This window comes from Neomonachus schauinslandi, chromosome 15 (genome assembly GCF_002201575.2).
Source record: "Neomonachus schauinslandi chromosome 15, ASM220157v2, whole genome shotgun sequence".
NCBI classification, from domain to species: Eukaryota; Metazoa; Chordata; class Mammalia; order Carnivora; family Phocidae; genus Neomonachus; species Neomonachus schauinslandi.
The window spans coordinates 20237862-20259139 of NC_058417.1; the positions used below are offsets into that span (position 1 = coordinate 20237862).

At 39.4% G+C, this 21278-nt stretch overlaps 1 protein-coding gene across 1 annotated transcript in view; it reads right to left on the reverse strand.

Annotated features, from left to right (window-relative positions):
- MYO1D (myosin ID) overlaps window positions 1-21278 on the reverse strand; it is a 380578-nt gene that overhangs the window by 187720 nt on the left and 171580 nt on the right. The window contains exon 16 of the mRNA XM_021704452.2: window positions 19509-19716. Within this exon, the coding sequence (XP_021560127.1) occupies window positions 19509-19716 (208 nt within the window). The remainder of the gene's footprint in view (window positions 1-19508; window positions 19717-21278) is intronic.

Genomic DNA, 21278 nt, shown 5'->3' on the forward strand with positions numbered 1-21278 from the left:
TCTTTCTTTCTTTCTTTCTTTCTTTCTTTCTTTCTTTCTTTCTTTCTCTCTCTCTCTCTCTTCTTTCTTTTTTTGGCAAACCGATTACCCATAATTTTGGCTCCATTTTTTAAATGATGTATTTATCTAATTTTTTTGGGAAGGGCCCTTTGTTCATTAAAGGTATGTATATTCTGCACCTGCTGAAATTAAAAAAAAGAACAGAGTTTAAAGTCTGCCCATAACGAGAAAAGTGAATGCTCCCAATATAGGCAATAAATAATGACACATTTCCCAGAACATGTTGAATATTTCATAAACTTTTTTTTGGTTAGCAAAACTTAATCGTCCAAGTGGGCTGTGTTTAAATGTGCCATGATAAGGAATATGAACATTTTACTGACACACTTGGATTTCTTGGTAGCAGTTACATACCTTTGCTATAGTAAGGAAAGGAATAAAATAAAAACCTCAATTCTGCAGTGTTCACACTTAAACTACATGGATTCCGTTATATACCTAACTTGGTAAATAGGATACATTTTATCATCCATTAAGTATCTCAGCTTAATGAAGTATAGGGCAAAATTATGTACTTAGAAAAGCCTTTCTTTAAAGTCAGTTTTAAAAATCATCTTGGGGGAGGTGATATTTTACATTAAATATCAGTGCTGTCACTAAGCAGTAAATGTCCATTACAATAAAACATTTTCATCGCTGCCTTTAATATTTGTTACCCAATTATTTCCAAAAGGATCGGAGGGAGTATATAGTTAAAAGTTACACAGACAATGGAGTCACCCAAGTAAGGCTAAAAGGCCAGCTAGGCAACAGGCCATGGGTATGGGTGAGAAGGGAGACAATCATACTTGAAATCCCCAACTCAAAACTGAGCCCGGAGCTTCCTGGAACAGCAGGAACCGGGAGACTTAATGAACTGCAGGGATTTCATTATTAATAAGGCTGGTAATTAAATACTCCCTGCACCTAAATAGGTTTTATTTATAAATAATAATTTTTGTTGAGGAGCAAGAAAAATTAATTGCTGAGCTGTGCTTTAATGGTATTGTTTGGCTTGGCTGTGCACAGCTTCAGCTACCTGGGTGACATAGCCTTCCTCCAGACAAGCTTTGGGTTGGACACATCCCATCTGTAAGATCTTTTGATTTGAGTCTGGGTTAGCAATCCTCCCTGAATTGTTCAGAAGTTTTGTAATTTAATGCAAACATCTATTCACAAATCGCTTCCCCTTCACTAATTAATTCCTTACAAAGAATCAATCTCTTGAGCTTCCAGCAATTAAAAAAGAAAAAGTGCAATGAAAAATGCAGCCAAAGGGCTTTTTTCCCCTTCCTTTTTTTCCTACCACCACCTACAGGGGCCCAGAAAGTGTTGTCATGGAGACAACAGCTGCTGGGTTATGAGTGACAGGTATGGAGAGAGAAGTGTCTTGGAAAGGGAACATCTCAAGTTAAAAAAAAAAAAAGTGGTGAGAGGAAAGCCAGTGTGAGCTCTTTTACTAAGCATAGCAGGGGAGCTCAGTTGAAAGGTGTATTTAAGCCAGCAAAGAATAAAAGCAACATTTCACCCTTTCTTTCACCTAACATAGGAAATGTTCTCCTTCCAAAGGGGAACAGATTCCTTTTAAGCAAATCTCAAGCATATGTACATATCTTGGCATAATTACATTTTAAAATTGGGATTCACACTGATGCACCAAATTGGTTGCCTTAGTAATGAGATATCACCCGGGCAACAGAGCTGCTGCTCTTTCAGGAGAGCAAATCATCTGCTTCCAGCTTACGGGGGAGCAGGCTGGGGAACGGGCGGCAGGGGTTTCTTACTGGCAGTAGCTGAGAGGACATAAATAAGAAACAAATTATTTTTGACATGTCACCATTATTTTCCAAATATGCTTTTATCTTTTTTATTCATCAGTTAGGTGGGAGGAGAAAAAAGGGAAGCTGAAGGGAGGGGGCACCAAAAGAGGAAAGGGAGGGAGGGAGGGAGGGAGGGAAGGAGGGAGGAGGAAGGGGAAAGAATGCTCTGTTGTTCTGTTAAATTTCTGAAGCATTTTTATTGTTCTAAGAGGCCTTTGCATTTGCCTCTATGTAAATACTAAGTGGCATCAGTTATTAGCTTATACTATAAATCAAAAGAAATTTTCTTTACAAGAGTAAAATAGGGCGCCTGGGTGGCTCAGTTGGTTAAGCGACTGCCTTCGGCTCAGGTCATGATCCTGGAGTCCTGGGATCGAGTCCCGCATCGGGCTCCCTGCTCAGCGGGGAGCCGAGTCTGCTTCTCCCTCTGACCCTCCTCCCTCTCCTGCTCTCTGTCTCTCATTCTCTCTCTCTCAAATAAATAAATAAAATCTTTAAAAAAAAAAAAGAGTAAAATAAATGGCTTATACACAGTAATGGTACTGTAACAGTGCTTCTTAGTAACATATATGGAGGTAAGGCTTCAGTGTTCAATACTCATTTACTAAACGTCTTACACACGATAAACACTCCCTGGTTTCTTCATTAAGAACATACATCCTTTCCCATACCTGTCTTCATTACCATGAGCTACCAATAAATGTTCAACATACTTCTCACTTGAGGATTCTGGTACTTGGTTTGTGTTTCTTCTCCTCCTGTAATGCCTTCAACTGGGTCAACTTTACCGTGATGGTTATTAATAAACCAAAGGTCTCCTAATCGCCAGATCTCCTTAATCTGCCTCCTTAGCACTTCTCAGCCCTTGTTTTGTTGGACATTTCTATATTTCTGATCATTTCTTCTCACTTGAAATTTGCTACTTCTTTTGCTTCCCTGACTCATATGTCCAACTGCTTGCTGGTCATCTTGACTTGAATGTCTCCCAGACACCTTGAACACATCATGCCTCACACTATTACTTTCCTCCACATATGCTCCTGTACCCTCCATCTCTTTGTCAGTGGCTAGTGAGCAACACCAGCCATGTAGGAACTTAAGTTGGAAACCTGGGAATTATTGATTCCTGGCTTTTATCAGTCTCCCATTCCAACAACCGTCATGGTCTGCTTTTTTTTTTTTTTTTGTAAGTAAGCTCTATGCTCAACGTGGGGCTTGAACTCGACCCTGAGATCAAGAGTCACATGTTCTACCGACGGAGCCAGCTAGGTAACCCTTTGGTCTGCTAATTTTAATTTGTAAATATTTCTCAAATTTCTCCCCATCTCAATTACCAATGCTTTGACTAAGGCTCCCATTTGTTTTCCCCTAGATTGTATCAAGAGGTTCTTATTGGCCCTCCTACCTCCAGTCTTTTTTTTTTAGTAGGCTCCACGCCCAGTGTGGAGCCCAATTCGGGGCTTGAACTCACAACCTTGAGATCAAGACCTGAGCTGAGATCAAGAGTCGGACGCTTAACCAACTGAGCTAGAGCACCCCTCCAGTTTTGACTTTCTAATTTCCCTTGTAAAGAAAATTTCTTTTGATTTATAATATAAGCTAATAACAGATGCCACTTAGTATTTACATAGAGGCAAATGCAAAGGCCTCCTAGAACAATAAAAATGCTTCAGAAATTTAACAGAACAGAGCATTCTTCTAATTTACCATGGATCTATTTAGAATTCAAAAATGACCATATCACTTCTCTCTCTTAAACCTTTCAATGGGACTTCCACCGAATATGGGAGGAACGTAGCAGAACAAATATCTGGACATTCCCACTGCCAGGAGAAGGTAACAAATACCCCTATGCACAGCTAAGGTTGCAAGAGAGTAAGGGACTAACTTAGGTGTCAATATTAGATTGGTGAAAATGCAAAATTCTGACAATTCAAACTGTTGATAAGGTTTAGGGCCCAATAAAAACTCTCATACATTTCAGGGTAAGTTTAAGTGGACAGTTATTTTGGAAAGCAACTGGACAATCTTCAGTAAACTTTGAAAATGTGTAGACTCTAAAGCCTAGCATTTGCAGTGTGGTATGTTCTCTAGAGATGCAGTTCTTAGGATGTGGCGTGGGGAAACTTGAGCATTGCCAAGACCCTTTCAAGGGAATCTCAAGAGAAAAACTAATTTCATAATAAAACCAGTTTATTTACCTTTGTTAATTCTCATGCTCTCACAAATCTACAGTGGAGTTTACCAGAGGCTCTATCACATGTGATGATATCACCACCAACAAATGGAATGTAACCTGGTATATTCTTGAATTTTCTAGAATTTTCTAAGGTGAGTTTTTTTGGGGGGGGGTCCTCAAAATTTGAGAATAGCTGCCCCACAGAGACTTAGTCACTTGTAGAAAGGAAACATTCAAAAACGTTCATTGGAGCATTAGTTGGAATGACAAAAAAATTGAAAAACTAAGTATTATTAGGAAAATTAATGACTCTTCAATAATGAAGTGGCACAAAGAAGTAAAAATAAATAAACTAGAGCTATAATTAGGGACCCAGAAAAATTTGAGAAACATGCTGAGTGAAAAAAATCATGTTGCAGAAGACTTTGTACAGCACAGTGTGGTAAGAGTATCACAGGCCATGACAGAAAAGGTATAATCAAATCAGGGGCTGCCGGCCTCGAATAGAGGTTATTAATGAGGAACCATGACAGAATGGGAGCTTGTTGACCCAGGTGCTTTGAGAACACAAGCCCTGAGATAGCTCTTTACATCTTGTTAGGTGAACAAGAGAAAGGTTAGTAAATATTTATATGCTTGTTATAAAATTCAAGCTAAATCTAAATTTAATTCTGTCAGTGCAGGCTGCACTGCACCTGTGTATGACTGCTTCCTAATTATCCATATGGCTGTTTTCTATGAAGGGCAAAGAACTTCCCCGCAACATCAAAAGAGCTGTTTTAGTAATTCCAAGGACTAGGGCTAGTCTGTGTTGATTCTGGAAAACAACATTTGTTTGAATATTTTTGTAGAAAACTTTGTTACTTCTATTTGTCCGACTTTTACCCCTTAGTGACAACTGGCCCACTATGATATCACTGATCCAGTTCCAATGAACTCAACCTGTAAAAATGGTTTATGAAATATAGATTAAGATCTGTCCTCCCTGTAAATATATTTTCAAGTAAAACGTGAATCTAACAGAGTGGCTCTCAAAGTTTTTGGTACCTCTTCTTCCTCCAGAAAGCCTTCTGTCCTCAGCTCGGGAAGCTCAGGGTATCCGCTCGGAGCCCACCGGGCAGTGATTCCGTATCCCAGAGCGTCCAAATTACCCCATGGCACTGGCTGGAATGCTGACACATTTCCCTTCTGACTAGGCTGTCAGTTTCTTCCAGGTGGAGCACAGTACATTTTTATGTCCCTATTCAGTAATGAATGAACAAACCCGATTAAAAATGCATACGAGCACCCTTCTCCCACAAGGCCACATCTCGGTGTTGGGAAGGATGCGTGCTACCTGCTTCTTGCAGCACACTGAACAAACATACAGTCAACGGCCACCATTTGCTCAAAGACACATTTCTTCTTTATTCCTTTCAACATTTAGTCAAGGTCAAGTGGCGTACTTTTGACCATAAATATTCCCATGAAGGAAGCAATGACCAGATCGGTACTGGGCGCCACAATATCCTCCCCTCCTTCCTGTAATCAAGCTTATGCTTTGTCTATAGCCATCCTCACACATCTTTCCCAACCTACTCATGGCTCAGAAGTCACCTTTACCAAAACAAATAAAAATCTCTTCTCCTGGAGCCTGTATTCTCAGTAAAATAGAGTCACTGATTACTTTTCATTACTATACATATGTATGTCAAGAGCTGATTCATACTTTCAACATAAGTGTCCTTCCAATTGTAGTAAAAACGTATCTTGGTTCACATACTTAATAGCAAGTGACTCAGACATCACTAGATGTCTATCGATGTCCTTCAATAAAAGAATTTTGCCAAATCATATTCTTCTTCTCTGACCATGATGCCACCATCACCTTTGTGGCTGGTATACTCTTCCTCAGTGGTGTGAGTCCTACCTGTTTTTCCTACAAGGAGGACATTCTGAATGATGCAGCTGTGGTGAAAGAGAACAGTGGTTAGGAGTATGTGCAGAAGGCTGGCCTATGGGGGGCAGGTCCCAGCTCTGGCGTTCCCCAGCTGTGTGACCTCCAGGGAGTGACTCAGGCACTCAGTGGCTTGAGTTCCCTTTCTTATTAAATGAAAATAATACTAAACACTCATTCACAGGATTCTTGTACAGATACAGTTAATATATTTAAAAGTGCCCAAACATTGCCTGTCACTCAGCAAAGATTATCTACTGCATTAGCAGATTTTTTTAAATTTATTTTTTAACTTTAAGGGCAAGGGGCGCCTGGGTGGCTCAGTCAGTTAAGCATCTGCCTTCAGCTCAGGTCATGATCCTGGGTTCCTGGGATTGAGCCCCTTGTTGGGCTCCCTGCTCAGTGGGGAGTCTGCCCCTCCCCCTAGCTTGTGCCCCCCTCCAAAAAAAACCTTTAAGGGCAAAAGTAATCAATTTTATATGAGAGATGATTATTTTGCTTTTGGTCTGAGAAAGAAAACACTTGACTGGTTTCACCAACAAGTCAGTGAGCTTTGTTTGAAAATGATGTGAAAGCCCCCACGGCTTCATGCCAATACGTGACAATGTTTCGAAATACACGACACATCAGGGAATAGGGGCAAATGAAAAACTAAACCAAGAGGATCCAATTTTCAGATAATGATTCTATTCACACTTTTCCTCTTGGCTGGTTTACACAATTATTATACTCAGGTCTGTGCTAACCTTTGAGACTATTTATCATTAATAGCTATGATAGTCTTCTCAGTTTTAGAATTTACTGTTTTCATGATATGCTTATGCTTTAATGAGCTACTTTTAATCCTTCACAAGATCCGCCTATATAACCCAACCATAATATGTAATATTAGAATATGCTAAAATATAACCCACCCCTAAAAACATAAAGTGCAAATTTAGCAAGTACAAGAACACAGAAATAATATTATAGTTGGTTAGGACAAACCAACCAGGGCAGTCCTTATGATACAAGATACATGAGCTGCCTTTAGAACACATCATTTTTAAGGATGAAATGTCACTGAAAATCATAATTAATATGCTAAAGACTAGTGTATCCCATTCTCCAAGGTGCCTCCGCTTCAGGGCTCCTATCCCTAACAATCTGTGAGGAGACAGTTCTAAGTCAACCGGTAACAATGAACACGAACTGGCTATTAGGTGATGTTGAGGAATTATGATTAATTTTAAGTGGTATGGGAGTGGCACGCAAAAGTCCTTATCTGTAGAGATTAGAATGGTATGTAAGGGCGAAATGATCATACAGCTGGGATCTCCTTTTAAAAACACCAAACCAAACCCACACACATAAAAGCATGAGGTGAGGGGTGCCTGGGTGGCTCAGTCGTTAAGTGTCTGCCTTCAGCTCAGGTCATGGTCCCAGGGTCCTGGGATCGAACCCCGCATCGGGCTCCCTGCTCAGCGGGAAGCCTGCTTCTCCCTCTCCCACTCCCCCTGCTTGTGTTCCCTCTCTCGCTGTGTCTCTCTCTGTCCAATAAATAGATAAAAAATCTTAAAAAAAAAAAAAAATAAAAGCATGAGGTAAGTACTCGATAACTGTTGAACAGCAGGATAATTGTGGAAGCTGAGAGAAGGTATAACATGGCAACTCTTCATGCTCTTCCTTACACTTTTGCGAGTATTTGCAATGTTTCATGCTAAAAATGTCCATAAAGAGAAAATACACTTTCTTTCAAGTTATACTCAGACAGTGACTGTATATGAGGCCCCTCAAATTTAATAAATTCCAGAAACTAGAGTTAGTAAACTTAACATATTCCATGATCATAATGTGGTAAAACTAAATATTACTAAAAAACTAGAAAATGAAACCAAACATACACAAAACATGGATCACCTGGAAATGATTTTTAAAATATTTTAAAATAGTCAACAGATACATGAAGATACGCTCAACATCACTCATCATTGGGGAAGTGCAAGTCAAAACCACAATGAGATATCACCTTATCCCTCTCAGAATGGCCAGAATCAAAAAGACAAGAAACAGCAAGTGCTGGTGAGGATGTGGAGAAAAGGAACCGTCATGCACAGTTGGTGGGAATGCAAACTGGTGCAGCTACTGTGGAAAACGGTATGGAGATTCCTTAAAAAATTAAGAATAAAAATGCCAAATGATCCAATAATTCCACTACTGGATTATTTACCCAAAGGAAATGAAAATACTAATTTGAAAAGATATATGCACCCCTATGTTTACAGCAGCATTATTTACAATAGTCAAGATATGGAAGCAGCCCAAGTGTCCACTGATAGATGAATAAAGAAGATGTGGTGTATATATATACACACAAAAAGGATGAGCTCTTGCTGTTTGTGCCAACATGGATGGACCTAGAGGACATTATGCTAAGTGACATAAGTCAGAGAAAGACAAATAGCATATGGTTTCAATTATGTGGAATCTAAAAAATAAAACAAACAAAAACCAGAAACAGACCCATAAATCTGATGGTTGCCAGAGGGGAGAACATGGGGAGATGGGCAGAATGGGTGACAGGGAGTGGGAGGTACAGGCTTCCAGTTATTGAATAAGTCACAGGAAGAAAAGGTACAGCATAGGGAATAGAGTCAATAATTGTACTAGGGTTGTATGGTGAGAGATGGTAGCTACACTGTGGTGAGGACAGCATATAGACTTGTTGAATCACTATCCTGTACCCCTGAAACTAATGTAATATTGTGTGTCAATTATATGTCAACTAAAAAAAAAGAAATAATAAACACTTTTAAATTGGAAAACATATTTTTAAACAACTTTCTGGGAAAGAGGAAATTTAAACATAAAACTAATTAAATGATAATATATCAGGTTTTACAGATAGAGCTAAAGTAGTTCTAAAAAAAATTCCATATCCATTATTAATAAATGTGAAAGAAAAAAAATGCATGAAGCACCCAATATGAGAAGTTGGAGAAAAGATAATCTCCTGCTTGTTTCTGCTCTTTCCATTGCAAAAGGAACTGATGAAGATAAAAGGCAAAATTAATAAATGAGAAATAAGAAAATGGTGGAACGAATAAATCAGAGAGCTAGTTCACTGAGGAAAAAAACAGTAAAATGCATCATTAACTAAAGTTGATAAAGAAAAAAGAGAGTGAGCACAAATCAAATTCACAAAATAAGAAATGGTAAGAGGGGAATGACTAAAGACACAGGGGAAATGAAAAGAAACATAAGAGATTACTTTGTTCAGTTCTATTCAATTAAATTTGAGAACCTGTATGATTTTCTAGGAAAATACAAATCACCCAAACTGATTCCACAGAAGATACAAAATAAAAACACATCAATTGTTATGCAGAACTAGAGAAAGTTGTTGAAGAGTTATGAGCCAACAAATACCTCCTCTTAGATATCTTCACAGGGAAACTCAACCTGAACAGATTAATTCCCATGGTATTAGACTGTTCCAAAATATGGGAAAAGAAGGTTATCTTGCTGAGGCAAACATTATACTGACACTGAACTGATCAGTACCATTCTCAGAATTGATAGCTCAAAAGAGAAAAATTACACGAGCATCTTGATCCCTGCAAAGAAGTAATTCCACTTATATATATATATATATATTTTTTTAAATTTATTTATTTGACAGAGAGAGATACAGCGAGAGAGGGAACACAAGCAGAGGGAGTGGGAGAGGGAGAAGCAGGCTCCCCACGGAGCAGGGAGCCCGATGCGGGGCTCGATCCCGGGACTCCGGGATCATGACCCGAGCCGAAGGCAGACGCGTAACGACTGAGCCACCCAGGTGCCCCCCACTTATATATTTTTTAACATCTACTCTTGATTTTGAAAGTACTCTTCTTAACACAACGGAAATGGGTGGATACCTCCTTAACGTGCTCAAATGTATCTACCTCATCGCATGCATAAATAGAAACTCAGTGGAAGCATTCCCAGCAAATTCAGGAACATTAAGGATGTCCAGTATCACCACTCCCAGGAAATTTCACAGGGGAGGCTTTGCAGAAGTGTGGTCCCCTCCCCATCACAGGACTGCCAGTTTGAGGGCAGTGGCCCAGATGTAACAGCTAATCCTCACACAAGAAGAAATTGTCCCATGTGCCATCTCAAAAGGACACTGGATCTTCCATGATTCTATATGTCCTTTACCAAACATTATATCCAGTGTGCTTAAATACCACTGATGTACTGATAAAAACAGGTAGCCTTATTTTTGTATAATATTCTCACAATATCAGTTTGTCAGTAGAATGCCAAATATCATTTTGAATTTTTAAAACAAGATCACTAACTACCCCCTACGATTCCATCCTGAACTCCACATAAAATTGGAAACAACAATCATACATGAGGTTAGCCCACACTCTGAATATTTTATCTCACTAGCTTGAGGGTCTTTTTCCTCCTTCCTCAGCTTTATCATAACCTCTTTTTCACACTCACCTATTTTTCACCCTTTCTTGTCCACTCATTCCTTTGTTCCCCCATACCCTGCTTATGAGATTGTGCCAATTTTGCTATGGCCTAATAATTAAACCACTACCATCTTCTAACCAGGAAGCTACCAGATAAGCGGGGTGCCTGGGTGGCTCAATCGGTTAAGCATCTGCCTTTGGCTCAGGTCATGATCCCAGGGTCCTGGGATCGAGCCCCGCATCGGGCTCCCTGCTGCAGGGAGCCTGCTTCTCCCTCTCCCACTCCCCCTGCTTGTGACAGCTCTCTCGATCTGTCAAATAAATAAAATTAAAAAAAAAAAAAAGGAAGCTACCAGACAAGCAAAAATAAAACTCTGGGAGCCTCTGGACCCTACAAGGCCAATGGATCTGAATACTTGGAGTGTGAGGCTTCTATTATTTCCTCTCTAAACATGTCTATAGTTTCACATGACTGTAATAGAAGATTGCCAACTGACTTTAGATTCAAATTTGACTGTAGACCTTCCAGTTCCTAGTACCAGGTGCTACAAGCCCTGAGCACATTTAGGATGGAATACAAACTGGAAAACTCATGGCAGGTGGTGTGAGGCAGGTCAGGGGCTAGCATGATTTACATTTCCAAAGGGCTGGCAGCTATAAATGCAATCCCAGGGTCCCCATAACTTGCTTGGAGGAAAATGATTAAAGCCTGAAGACAGTACTTTAAGAAAGAATGTCTAGGTTTAGCAGCCTTCAGGATGTGACATAAGAAGGGCCTTCACCTCTTTACCACACCGTGGCACACTGGCAAGGATCATTCCATTCCTGGTGCTAGGATCAAAGCTGTGCGATCTGAAATGGTCCCAGGAAGTGACATGGTGACTAATTAAGATCTCTATCCACAATCAATTATAGATACCCTTTAAGAAAGGGCTAATTCCCCCAGATGAAGACACAATTCACAAAAGCACCTCTTACAGATGGGTCAAGAAAGCCTCTCTTCAAATCCATTAACCTATTCTGAATTTGTTAATGGCCACACAAAAGATAAACTTCCCTGATATTTTCTATCTCCCTTTGAGAATCCATCTTTCATGTCACCTTTTATGACAATTTTGATCTTGCCCTATGATTCCCTAAAATGAAAACATAAATTTAAAACTCTATATGCACCGAAAACAAAAAGGGAGGGTTTCTTGGGAGGATCCATACCCCGATCCTCTCCCAAGACAGTGACTTATTTTAAATGAAATGTGTACAGAATATTAGAGAATCATGACTCTTTGTAATGCACTTGGTGTGGTATTTTCATTAAAAATTTTATTAGAAACTATAGTCTTCCCTCAGGGTTTCCCCAACGAGGCAACAAATGAGTGTCTTATTTTCCGAGAATTAATGAACACAACATAGAAGATAAGTGATAAAAAAGCCAAAACGAGGAAAGTCCACGTTGAGGAAGAAAAAAAGCTACCACAACAAAGTCAACTTGGACAGATTAGCCTCACAACACACTTACTCACTATACACGTAACCTCAGCCCCACGTCCTTGCTGCTGAGCTGACTACTGATCTCTCCACACCTCTTTGCTTAAAACTGTAATTCTGAAAACTTTAAATAGTTCTTCAGTGCTGCCTGGAAAAACCACCTTATCTGATTTCTCATTCAAATGTGATGTAAGGAACACACACACAGACTCCTATGAAGAGGGTAAGTGAAGCAATTATGTATTATGAAGGGAACAGAAGTGTGACCTTTACAGAAATCCCACTGGCTATCCCGATTCATTTCTTTCAGTGATGCAAAGATGCGCACACAACAACTGGGGTTGCGTACAAACACTCTTTTCAATATTCAGGCAAAACATTCAGGTTTTAGTCATTCAGAAAGGGTGTTTAGAAGAATAAAAATATCCAGTGCTTCAGTGAGGCCAGGTCTTTCATGCATCAGCTGGTGGGAGAATAAATTGGTTCAATCTTTCCAGAAGCTGTTTGACGATGGGTACAGAAAATCTTAAAAGCGTGTATCATTTAAACCAAAAATTTCTGAGAATTTATTCTAAGAAAATAATCAAGGATGATGACAAGTGCTTACTAGTAGTAACAACAGCACGAGCAGTAACAACAATAGCTAATATGTATTGAACTCTGGGCTAGGCACTGCTCTAGGTAAGCAGAGCTGTGCACTGCGGTGGGGCCTATAGAGTGAAAAACGGGAAAAACCTAAACATCCAGTAATAGATTGATTGAGGAAGCTCTAGGAAATCATTTACTAAGGACCGAGTCAGCCCTTATAAATACACAAATACGTGTTTACACATGTAAAGATGGAACAAAAAAGTATTACATAACTAGATGACATGATTCCATTTATATTTAATATAAAATAAAATTGTATTTTAAAAATATAAATTTGTTTTTCCTTTTCCTACATGAACTTGTATTGCTACTACTTATGTACTATAAAACCAATAAAAGTCTTTGAACTCTAGATGGTTTTTTAAAGATAGTTCTTTCTTTCTTTCTTTTTTTGAAAGATTCACCTATTCATTTTAGAAAGAGAGCGAGAGACCAAGTGCAGGGCAGAGGGAGAGGGAGAGAGAATCTCAAGTAGACTCTGCATTGAGCATGGAGCCCAACGTGGGGTGCAATCCCACGACCCTGAGATCACGATCTGAGCTGCAACCAAGTGTTGGACATTCAACCGACTGAGCCACCCAGGTGCCCCTAAGATGGTCATTTCTTTAAAAAAGATATTTCGGGCGCCTGGGTGGCTCAGTTGGTTAAGCGACTGCCTTCAGCTCAGGTCATGATCCTGGAGTCCCTGGATCGAGTCCCGCATCAGGCTCCCTGCTCACCAGGGAGTCTGCGTCTCCCTCTGACCCTCCCCCCTCTCATGTGGTCTCTCTCTCTCTCTCTCATTCTCTCTCAAGTAAATAAAGAAAATAAATAAATAAATCTTAAAAAAAAATTAAAAAAAGATATTTGTAGCAATTACACAAATCTAAAATGTCAAGCATATGACCAAATATATGAAAATAAACAAGATGCACTAAACAGATTATCTATAGTTCTTGATACTGAACATTCAGTGGTTTAGATAGTTACAGTGTGGAACTACACATTTTTTATGAATCAGAAAGCAATGCAATTTGTATCTTTTCTGCAATCTCGGTGGTTTGTTCCTTTAAGGACAACAATTTTGGAGGTTCTGGTTTTAGTCAACATCACTGATTCTGCCACTTCCAACTTGCTATTAAATCTCTATGAAGGGGGCGCCTGGGTGGCTCAGTCGTTAAGCGTCTGCCTTCGGCTCAGGTCATGATCTCAGAGTCCTGGGATCGAGCCCCGCATCGGGCTCCTCGCTCTGCGGGAGGCCTGCTTCTCCCTCTCCCACTCCCCCTGCTTGTGTTCCCTCTCTCGCTGTGTCTATCTCTGTCAAATGAATAAATAAAATCTTAAAAAAAAAAAAAAAAAAAAAAAAAAAAATCTCTATGAAGGTGCAGAAAAGGTATGACAATACATTGAAAGTTAGGTTCTCACATGTTAAAACCTGTAACACAGTATGATGTTGGCACAGGAATTGTCAATGGAATAAAATAGTGAGTCCTGAAAATAGACTCAAGTATATATGGGAATTTATTATTAGACAAAAGCAATTGTCCAAGAATTTTAATTTAGTGGAAAAAAGAGGAATTTTTAAATGAACTGAATTAGAATAGCTGGTTTTTAATTTGGAACAAAACAGAGTTGGACCCTTATATAATACCACATATAAAAACTAAATCCCAGATCCAAAACTTTTTTGAAGAAACTCAAAGATACAAAGAAAAAAGATAAGACATATTAAGTGGAAAATTTCATGTTGAAGAGTATACCACAAATGAACTCAAATGACAAATGACAGCTTAGGAAAAATAATTACAATACATAAAGATAAATGCTCCCACAAATTCATAAGAAAAAGATAAACAACCCAATAGAAAAGTGGGCCAAGGGTACAAATAAGCAAATAACAGAAGAGGCAATCCAAAAAGGCCAATAAATACGCCCTCATGAAGAGTCATGAGAATACAAAATTAAAGTAGAAATGAGATACCATTTCTTACTGATAAGAATGGAAAAAATTCAAAAGCCTGGTAAAAGTCACCACAGTTAAAAAAAAAAAAAAATGGAGAAAAAAAGTTCACTTACACTGTGGGCTACACAATGTGAATGGTGAATATGTATGATGATTACAAACATATACACCCTTCAAGCAATAATCTTGCTCATGGGAATCCAGTGCACAGAATGAAGGCATTAGCATAGAAGTATCCAGGGCATAGGATGAAGTATTCCTACGTGTATAAGGAAGTCTATTACAGTTACAGGAAGACTGTGGGAGTGTCCAGAAAGGAGTTAACACAGCAGGCCTGAAACTGTATCCTTAGAAAGGCCTGCTTCCAAGGTTGGCCCTTGGCCAGTGTCTGCGAACTTGACTGGGAAACAGTTTCACATGCTGATATAAAACTTTCCCTAAATGATAAGAGTGGCTCAGTGTGGTTACACTGCTTGTGCAAACAGTGGGGTTTATGCTGCATACCTGATGTCCTTCTTCGAGTCTGGGATTTTGGCACATGTTGTGCAGAGGGTGCCTACATAACTGGTCCCCAGTAACAACTTAGAGCATGGAGTCCCTAATGAGCTCCCCTGGTAGACAACACTTAGCCTATGTTGTCACAATTCATTTCTGCAGGAATTAAGCAAGTCCTGTGCAACTCCATTGGGAGAGGACTCTTGGAAGCTTGCTCCTGGTTTCCTCTGGGTTTTACCCCCTGTGCCTTTTCCCTTTGCTGATTTTGCTTTGCATCTTTTTGCTGTAATAAATTTAATTCATGAGCACAACTATATGCTGAGCCCCATGCATCCTTTTAGTGATTCACCAAAGCTGGAAGTGGTCTTGGGGACCCTTAGACATAGGTGGTGGGGAGGAGATGTGGGCAGAGAAGGTAAATGTGGGGAAAAAATTACCAAAATACTATAAAAAAAGAGAAAGGTGCTCATAAAAAATCACCATGTGAACCACAATCTCAATATTATAATACATATACCTGTCTATATGCACAGAAAGATATTAGAAAGGATGGCCACCACAACATTAATAGTTTGTTACCTCTGGATGGTGGGATTTTAGGTGATTTTCCATAGTTTCTCTTATAATTTTCGGTATGGTTTGAATTTGTTTTTGCAGTAAGTACACTTTAATTGTATAATCAGAAAAAAAAGATAAAGCTATTTTTTTATTTAAAAGGGAAAAATAAAAGTCAATTGTTGGAGATTCTGGTTTAAAATAGCATCTCCTGGGACACCTGGGTGGCTCAGTTAGTTAAGTGTCTGCCTTCGGCTCAGGTAGTGATCCCAGAGTCCTGGGATCGAGCCCCACATGGGGCTCCCTGCTCAGTGGGGAGCCTCCTTCTCTCTCTCCCTCTGCCTGCTGCTCTGCCTACTTGTGCTCTGTCAAATAAATAAAATCTTAAAAAAAATAACATCTGATGCTCCCTCCCCTAACTTCCTGTTCCATTCCTATAAGGTTACAGAAAAAAATAAAAACACATAGCACATGAAAACTTAGGTGACTGATGACCTATTCCCAGAAGCTGAGAGAAACTTCCAATACTTTTTATGGCCTGTGGAGTTGGTTTAAAAAACAAATCAGTATATCGCCTATATCATACCCTAGAATGGTCTGCCTGAGAATTCAGAGAAAGATCCTTATTTCCTGCTCCACTGCTTTATGGTTCAGAAATGCAAGATCTCCATCACAGAGCACCCTGGACATCCTTTCCCCCATGGCAAGGGTGACAGCTTTTGAAGTAGTCATTCCTCTTTTAGAACCTCCCTTTTCTACGTAGAAATTGTAATTTCTCACCAGAAGGAAAGGAGAGGCGCTATAGAGAGGACAGAAAAAGGAAGAGCCGTAGTAGGTGTGCATACCTCCTATGCAAGAGCTGGCCACTGGGGCTGGGGGCACCATCTTTGACTAGTAGAACTGTGGCAGATTAAAGTCTGTGGGACATCGTCAACTGCGGAAGAAGTGAACAAATTGCCACTGGAGACTGAAGACCAGGATTCTACCAGCTACCAAGTGGACAGAAAGTGAGTTCAGGGTAGGGCGACTATACAATGTGTTATCCATAATTATCCATAGCAAAAGTGACACTTTTGAGAGCGAAAGGGGTATGAGAGACAACAGTGATAAACCAGGACTGTCCCAAACAAATGGAGAGGGTTGGTCACTCTCCTTCAGGGCCAAACCCTGAGCCCGAGTCAATTTCTTGAATAGGTATGAAGTAGAAAAACAAACTATCAGATCTGCCAAAAGAATAGTAACAACAACAAAACACCACTGGTAAGTACTGAAGATCAAAAGAAAGGATTTAAATATACAGAAGAACAGATATATGAAAATAATTGACCATGGCAGACAGAAAACAGACACCCAACCTGCATAAAACAGAACTGAGTAAAAGCAGTACAAAAAGAGCCAGTTAATACAAGGAAACTGTTTCAGGATGAAATAGAATTTAGTATTCCACTCCGAAAGATTTTTTGAGTTCTAGGCAAAATAAATAGAAGACAGCAAAACTTAGAAACATCTTGGCGACTGGAAGGAAAGAGAAAACCTTCATTATTTGCATATGAAATAACCATTTCCCCAGAAAAACTAACAGAATCAACAAAGGTTGCATTCTGGATATGGATAAACCAACATAAGCTCATATTATTTCTCTGTACCAACACTGGCATGTAGAATAAAAAATTCACAGCAGTAACAAAAACAATGAGATATCTAGGAATTAACCATGAATTCACACAGCCTCTCTAAATCTAAAGGTCAAAGAAATGATTTAAATAAGCCCATTCTGTACTCTTAAGATGATTTAATATTGTAAAAATGTTAATTCTTTCAAATTAATCTATAAATTCAATGCCATCCTAATAAAAATCATTGTTGAATTTAATGAACCCAATAAACACACATTAACATTTATATTACAAAATAAAGGTCTATGTGTAGGTTAATCCATCTGCATAAAGAAGAGTAAGAAGATGACTTATCCTACCATACACTAAGACATACTGCAATTGAAACTATGTGGCATCGGGGCGCCTGGGTGGCTCAGTCGTTAAGCGTCTGCCTTTGGCTCGGGTCATGATCTCAGGGTCCTGGGATCGAGCCCTGCATCGGGCTCCCTGCTCCGCGGGAAGCCTGCTTCTCCCTCTCCCCCTCCCCCTGCTTGTGTTCCCTCTCTCGCTGTGTCTCTCTCTGTCAAATAAATAAATAAAATCTTTAAAAAAAAGAAAAAAGAAAAAAAAAGAAACTATGTGGCATCAATGTAAAAATGGGCAACGGTATAAATAAACATTCAGACTATATGCACATGATAACATATGATAGAGGTGGCAATGCAAATCAATGGGAAAAGGACACACTGTTCAGTAGATGGTTCTGACAAAATGGTTCACCATATGGAATAAAATGAAACCGGATTCCTATGTAAAACCACATATATAGGTAAGTTCTAAATGGATTCAAGACCTAAATGTGGAAGATAAAAGTATACAGTTCAGAGGAGAAAACAGAGGCTAGTATCTTTGTGACCTGGAGACAAAGAAAGCCCTCTTCAACAAAATGTAAGACAAAGAATTGAAGAATTTGATGTCAAAATTAAGGATTCCCTTCAGGGCACCTGGGTGGCTCAGAGAGTTGGGTGTCTGACTCTTGGTTTTGGCTCAGGTCGTGATCTCATGAGGGTCATGAGATCAAGCCCTGTGTCAGGCTCCACACCTGCTTAAGAGTCTCTCTCCCTCTGCCACCCTTTCCTTCTCTAAAAAAAAGAAAAAAAAAAAGAATATATTTTAAATGTCTAATGTAAATAGGTGATTAATGTCCAAAATACTCAAGGAATTCCTGCTAATCAACAAGAAAATGATACCAGCTCCAGGAGAAAAATGGACAAAGGACATGAACTGGCAGTTTACAGGAAGACCCAAAGAGCAAATAAGCATTTAATGAGATGCTCAGTTTCAATGGTAATCAGAGAAACACAAAGTAAAACAGCAGTGAGATATCATTATACCGAGGCGCCTGGGTGGCTCAGTCGTTAAGCGTCTGCCTTCAGCTCAGGTCATGATCCCAGGGTCCTGGGATCGAGCCCCGCCTCGGGGTCCCTACTCAGCAGGAAGCCTGCTTCTCCCTCTCCCTCTGCTCGTGCTCTCTCTCTCTCAAATAAATAAATAAATCTTAAAAAAAAAAGATATCATTATACCTATTAGTCTTGCAAAATTGAGGTGGCTGGATGTTACTAGTCAGGATGTAGGCACATAGTAACTCTCTTAGTGAGCTGGTGCAAACAGACAGTCCTTTTGGGGAGGAAATGGGCACTACTTATACCAGTCAGGTCTACGTACACCATCTGACCCAGCAGCTTTTCTCTTGGTATACATCCCATAGAAAATATACCTCTTGCAGAGGAACAAGATTTTTAAAAAGATACATATATAATTTTTTAAATATTAAAATGGTTCATACGGAAGGCATGGAAATGGGTATGGTGGATAAAAAGAAAAACATGACTGAGTGAATGATGAATGAATAATGAATGATTGCTACTACGATTTAATGAGCTTCAAGTCAGCACCCCACTCCTCATTCAAGTGCTGGTGCTGGTTATGATGGGTGAGCAGGGGGTTTTAAACACGTCGACAAAACTTCTGAATTACAAGATAAAAAAAAAGTCCTTTACCCAGTAAGGCTGAGGGAAAAAACCCAGTTAATTACAAGAGACAAAAAATTGGCTACTTCAGACATCTCCGCAACTTTAAATACTGGAAGATAAAATGTCTTGAGTTTTGAGGATAGAGTAATTTTGAGCTCAGGCAGCCAAATAAATTTTCCATGTGTGAAGGCAACAGAGAACATTCTAAGATAGGCATAGATACAAAGAATATACCATTGTGAACAATGCTTGAATCAAAGAAAACATCCAGCAAAATTTTAAGAACATAAAAGCAAGACCTGATCCCTATATAAAATATAAAATTACCTTTTGTAGAAAGAGGACAATCCTTATGAGCACTTGGGCACGGAGTTCCTCCAAGGTAAACAGTGTTCGGGGTGTTCGAATGAAAATTTTGGTTTTCCCATAAGCTACGTCATCCTGAAAACCACAATGTTCAATCAGCTTCTTGACAGCCTCTTTGTCTGAAGGGAGATCATGGTTGGGCCAGGTGAATTCAGAGATCATCTTGTATCTGTGTGAAAAATGAACAGGGTACAAGTTAAGGGAGAAAAACCTTATGGTCTCAATAGATGCAGAAAGACTATTTAATAAATTCAAGACACTTCATAAATAGAAAAAGAAACCTTAGTAATGAATTCTGTTCACTAACCTGATAAGAGATGTAGAAAAAGACTTTAATAAGATACAACACTCCTCATGATAAAGACTTACTAAACTAGGGATAGAAGGGTTCTTCCTTAATCTAGTACAGACTAATTTACCAAGAACCTACAGCAAATATCATTTATAAATGGGTAACCTTTACAAATTCTTTATATGCAAAGAAACAAGATAAGGATCCCTCGATCATGGTTTTCCAGCCAGTACAGTGAGACCAATAAATAAGCTGGTATGATTGGGGAATAAAACTCATATTATTTATGATTCACTTCAAAGGAAATGAAGCAGATCTTCAGATGAAAACTATTCACTAAAAGCAGATCTTCAGATGAAAACTATTCACTAAAAGAAAACTAAGCATATAAGATCAGTACACAAAAACCAATTGTGTTTCTAGGCGCAAGCAGCCATGTTGGCCTCTCATAAGGCAGCTTGTCATACACCAGCTTCTTCATGAGTGAAAACAAGCAAGACGGAAGTCACAGGGTCACAGCCTCCTTTCAAAAGTGATATTCTATTACTTTTGCCAAATTCCATTTTGCTAGAAGCAAATCACTAGGGCCAGCCCACATTCAAAAGAAGGGGACGGCAAAGGGCAGGAGTACCAAGAGGTGGGATCACTGTGACCATCTGAGAAGGCTGCCAACCACAGCACTGCCCCCCACACCCCGGTGCCAAGTTGTTTAATACATGTAGCCAAATTCAGTAGTATATTACATCGGAATTCTAATCCATACAAGAAAGGCTCTCTTCCCACTCGGGTTACAGAGTAATTCACCTATGTGTTCTTCTAGTAGTTGGATGTTTTCATTGTTTACATTTAAATCTTTCATCCACTTGGGGTTTATTTTGGTATACGGTATGAGGTATGCATCCAATTTTATCTTTTGACAAGTGGCCACCCAGTTGTTCCAACACTATTTACTAAAAAGTCCATCTTTCACCCTGTGATTTAATATGGCATTTTAATCATATACTACATTTTCATATGTACTTCAGTGTATTTCTAGACATTCTGGTCTGTTTCATTGCTCTGTCTGTCCATCTCTGCATCAGTCCTATGTGGTTTTATTTTTATTTATTTATTAAGATTTTTAAAAATTTATTTGCTAGAGAGAGAGACAGCGAGAGAGGGAACACAAGCAGGGGGAGTGGGAGAGGGAGAGGCAGACTCCCCCGCTGAGCAGGGAGCCTGACATGGGGCTCAATCCCAGGACCCTGGGATCATGACCCAAGCTGAAGGCAGTTGCCCAACCGACTGAGCCACCCAGGGGCCCCAATCATAGATGTCTTAGTATATTTTAGTATCTGGTGGTCTCTCCTCATCCTTTTCTTTTTAAAAGGTTTTTCTAGCTATTCCTGCTTGCGTATTTTTCTATATGAACTTTAGAATCAATCTGCATAGTTCCAGGG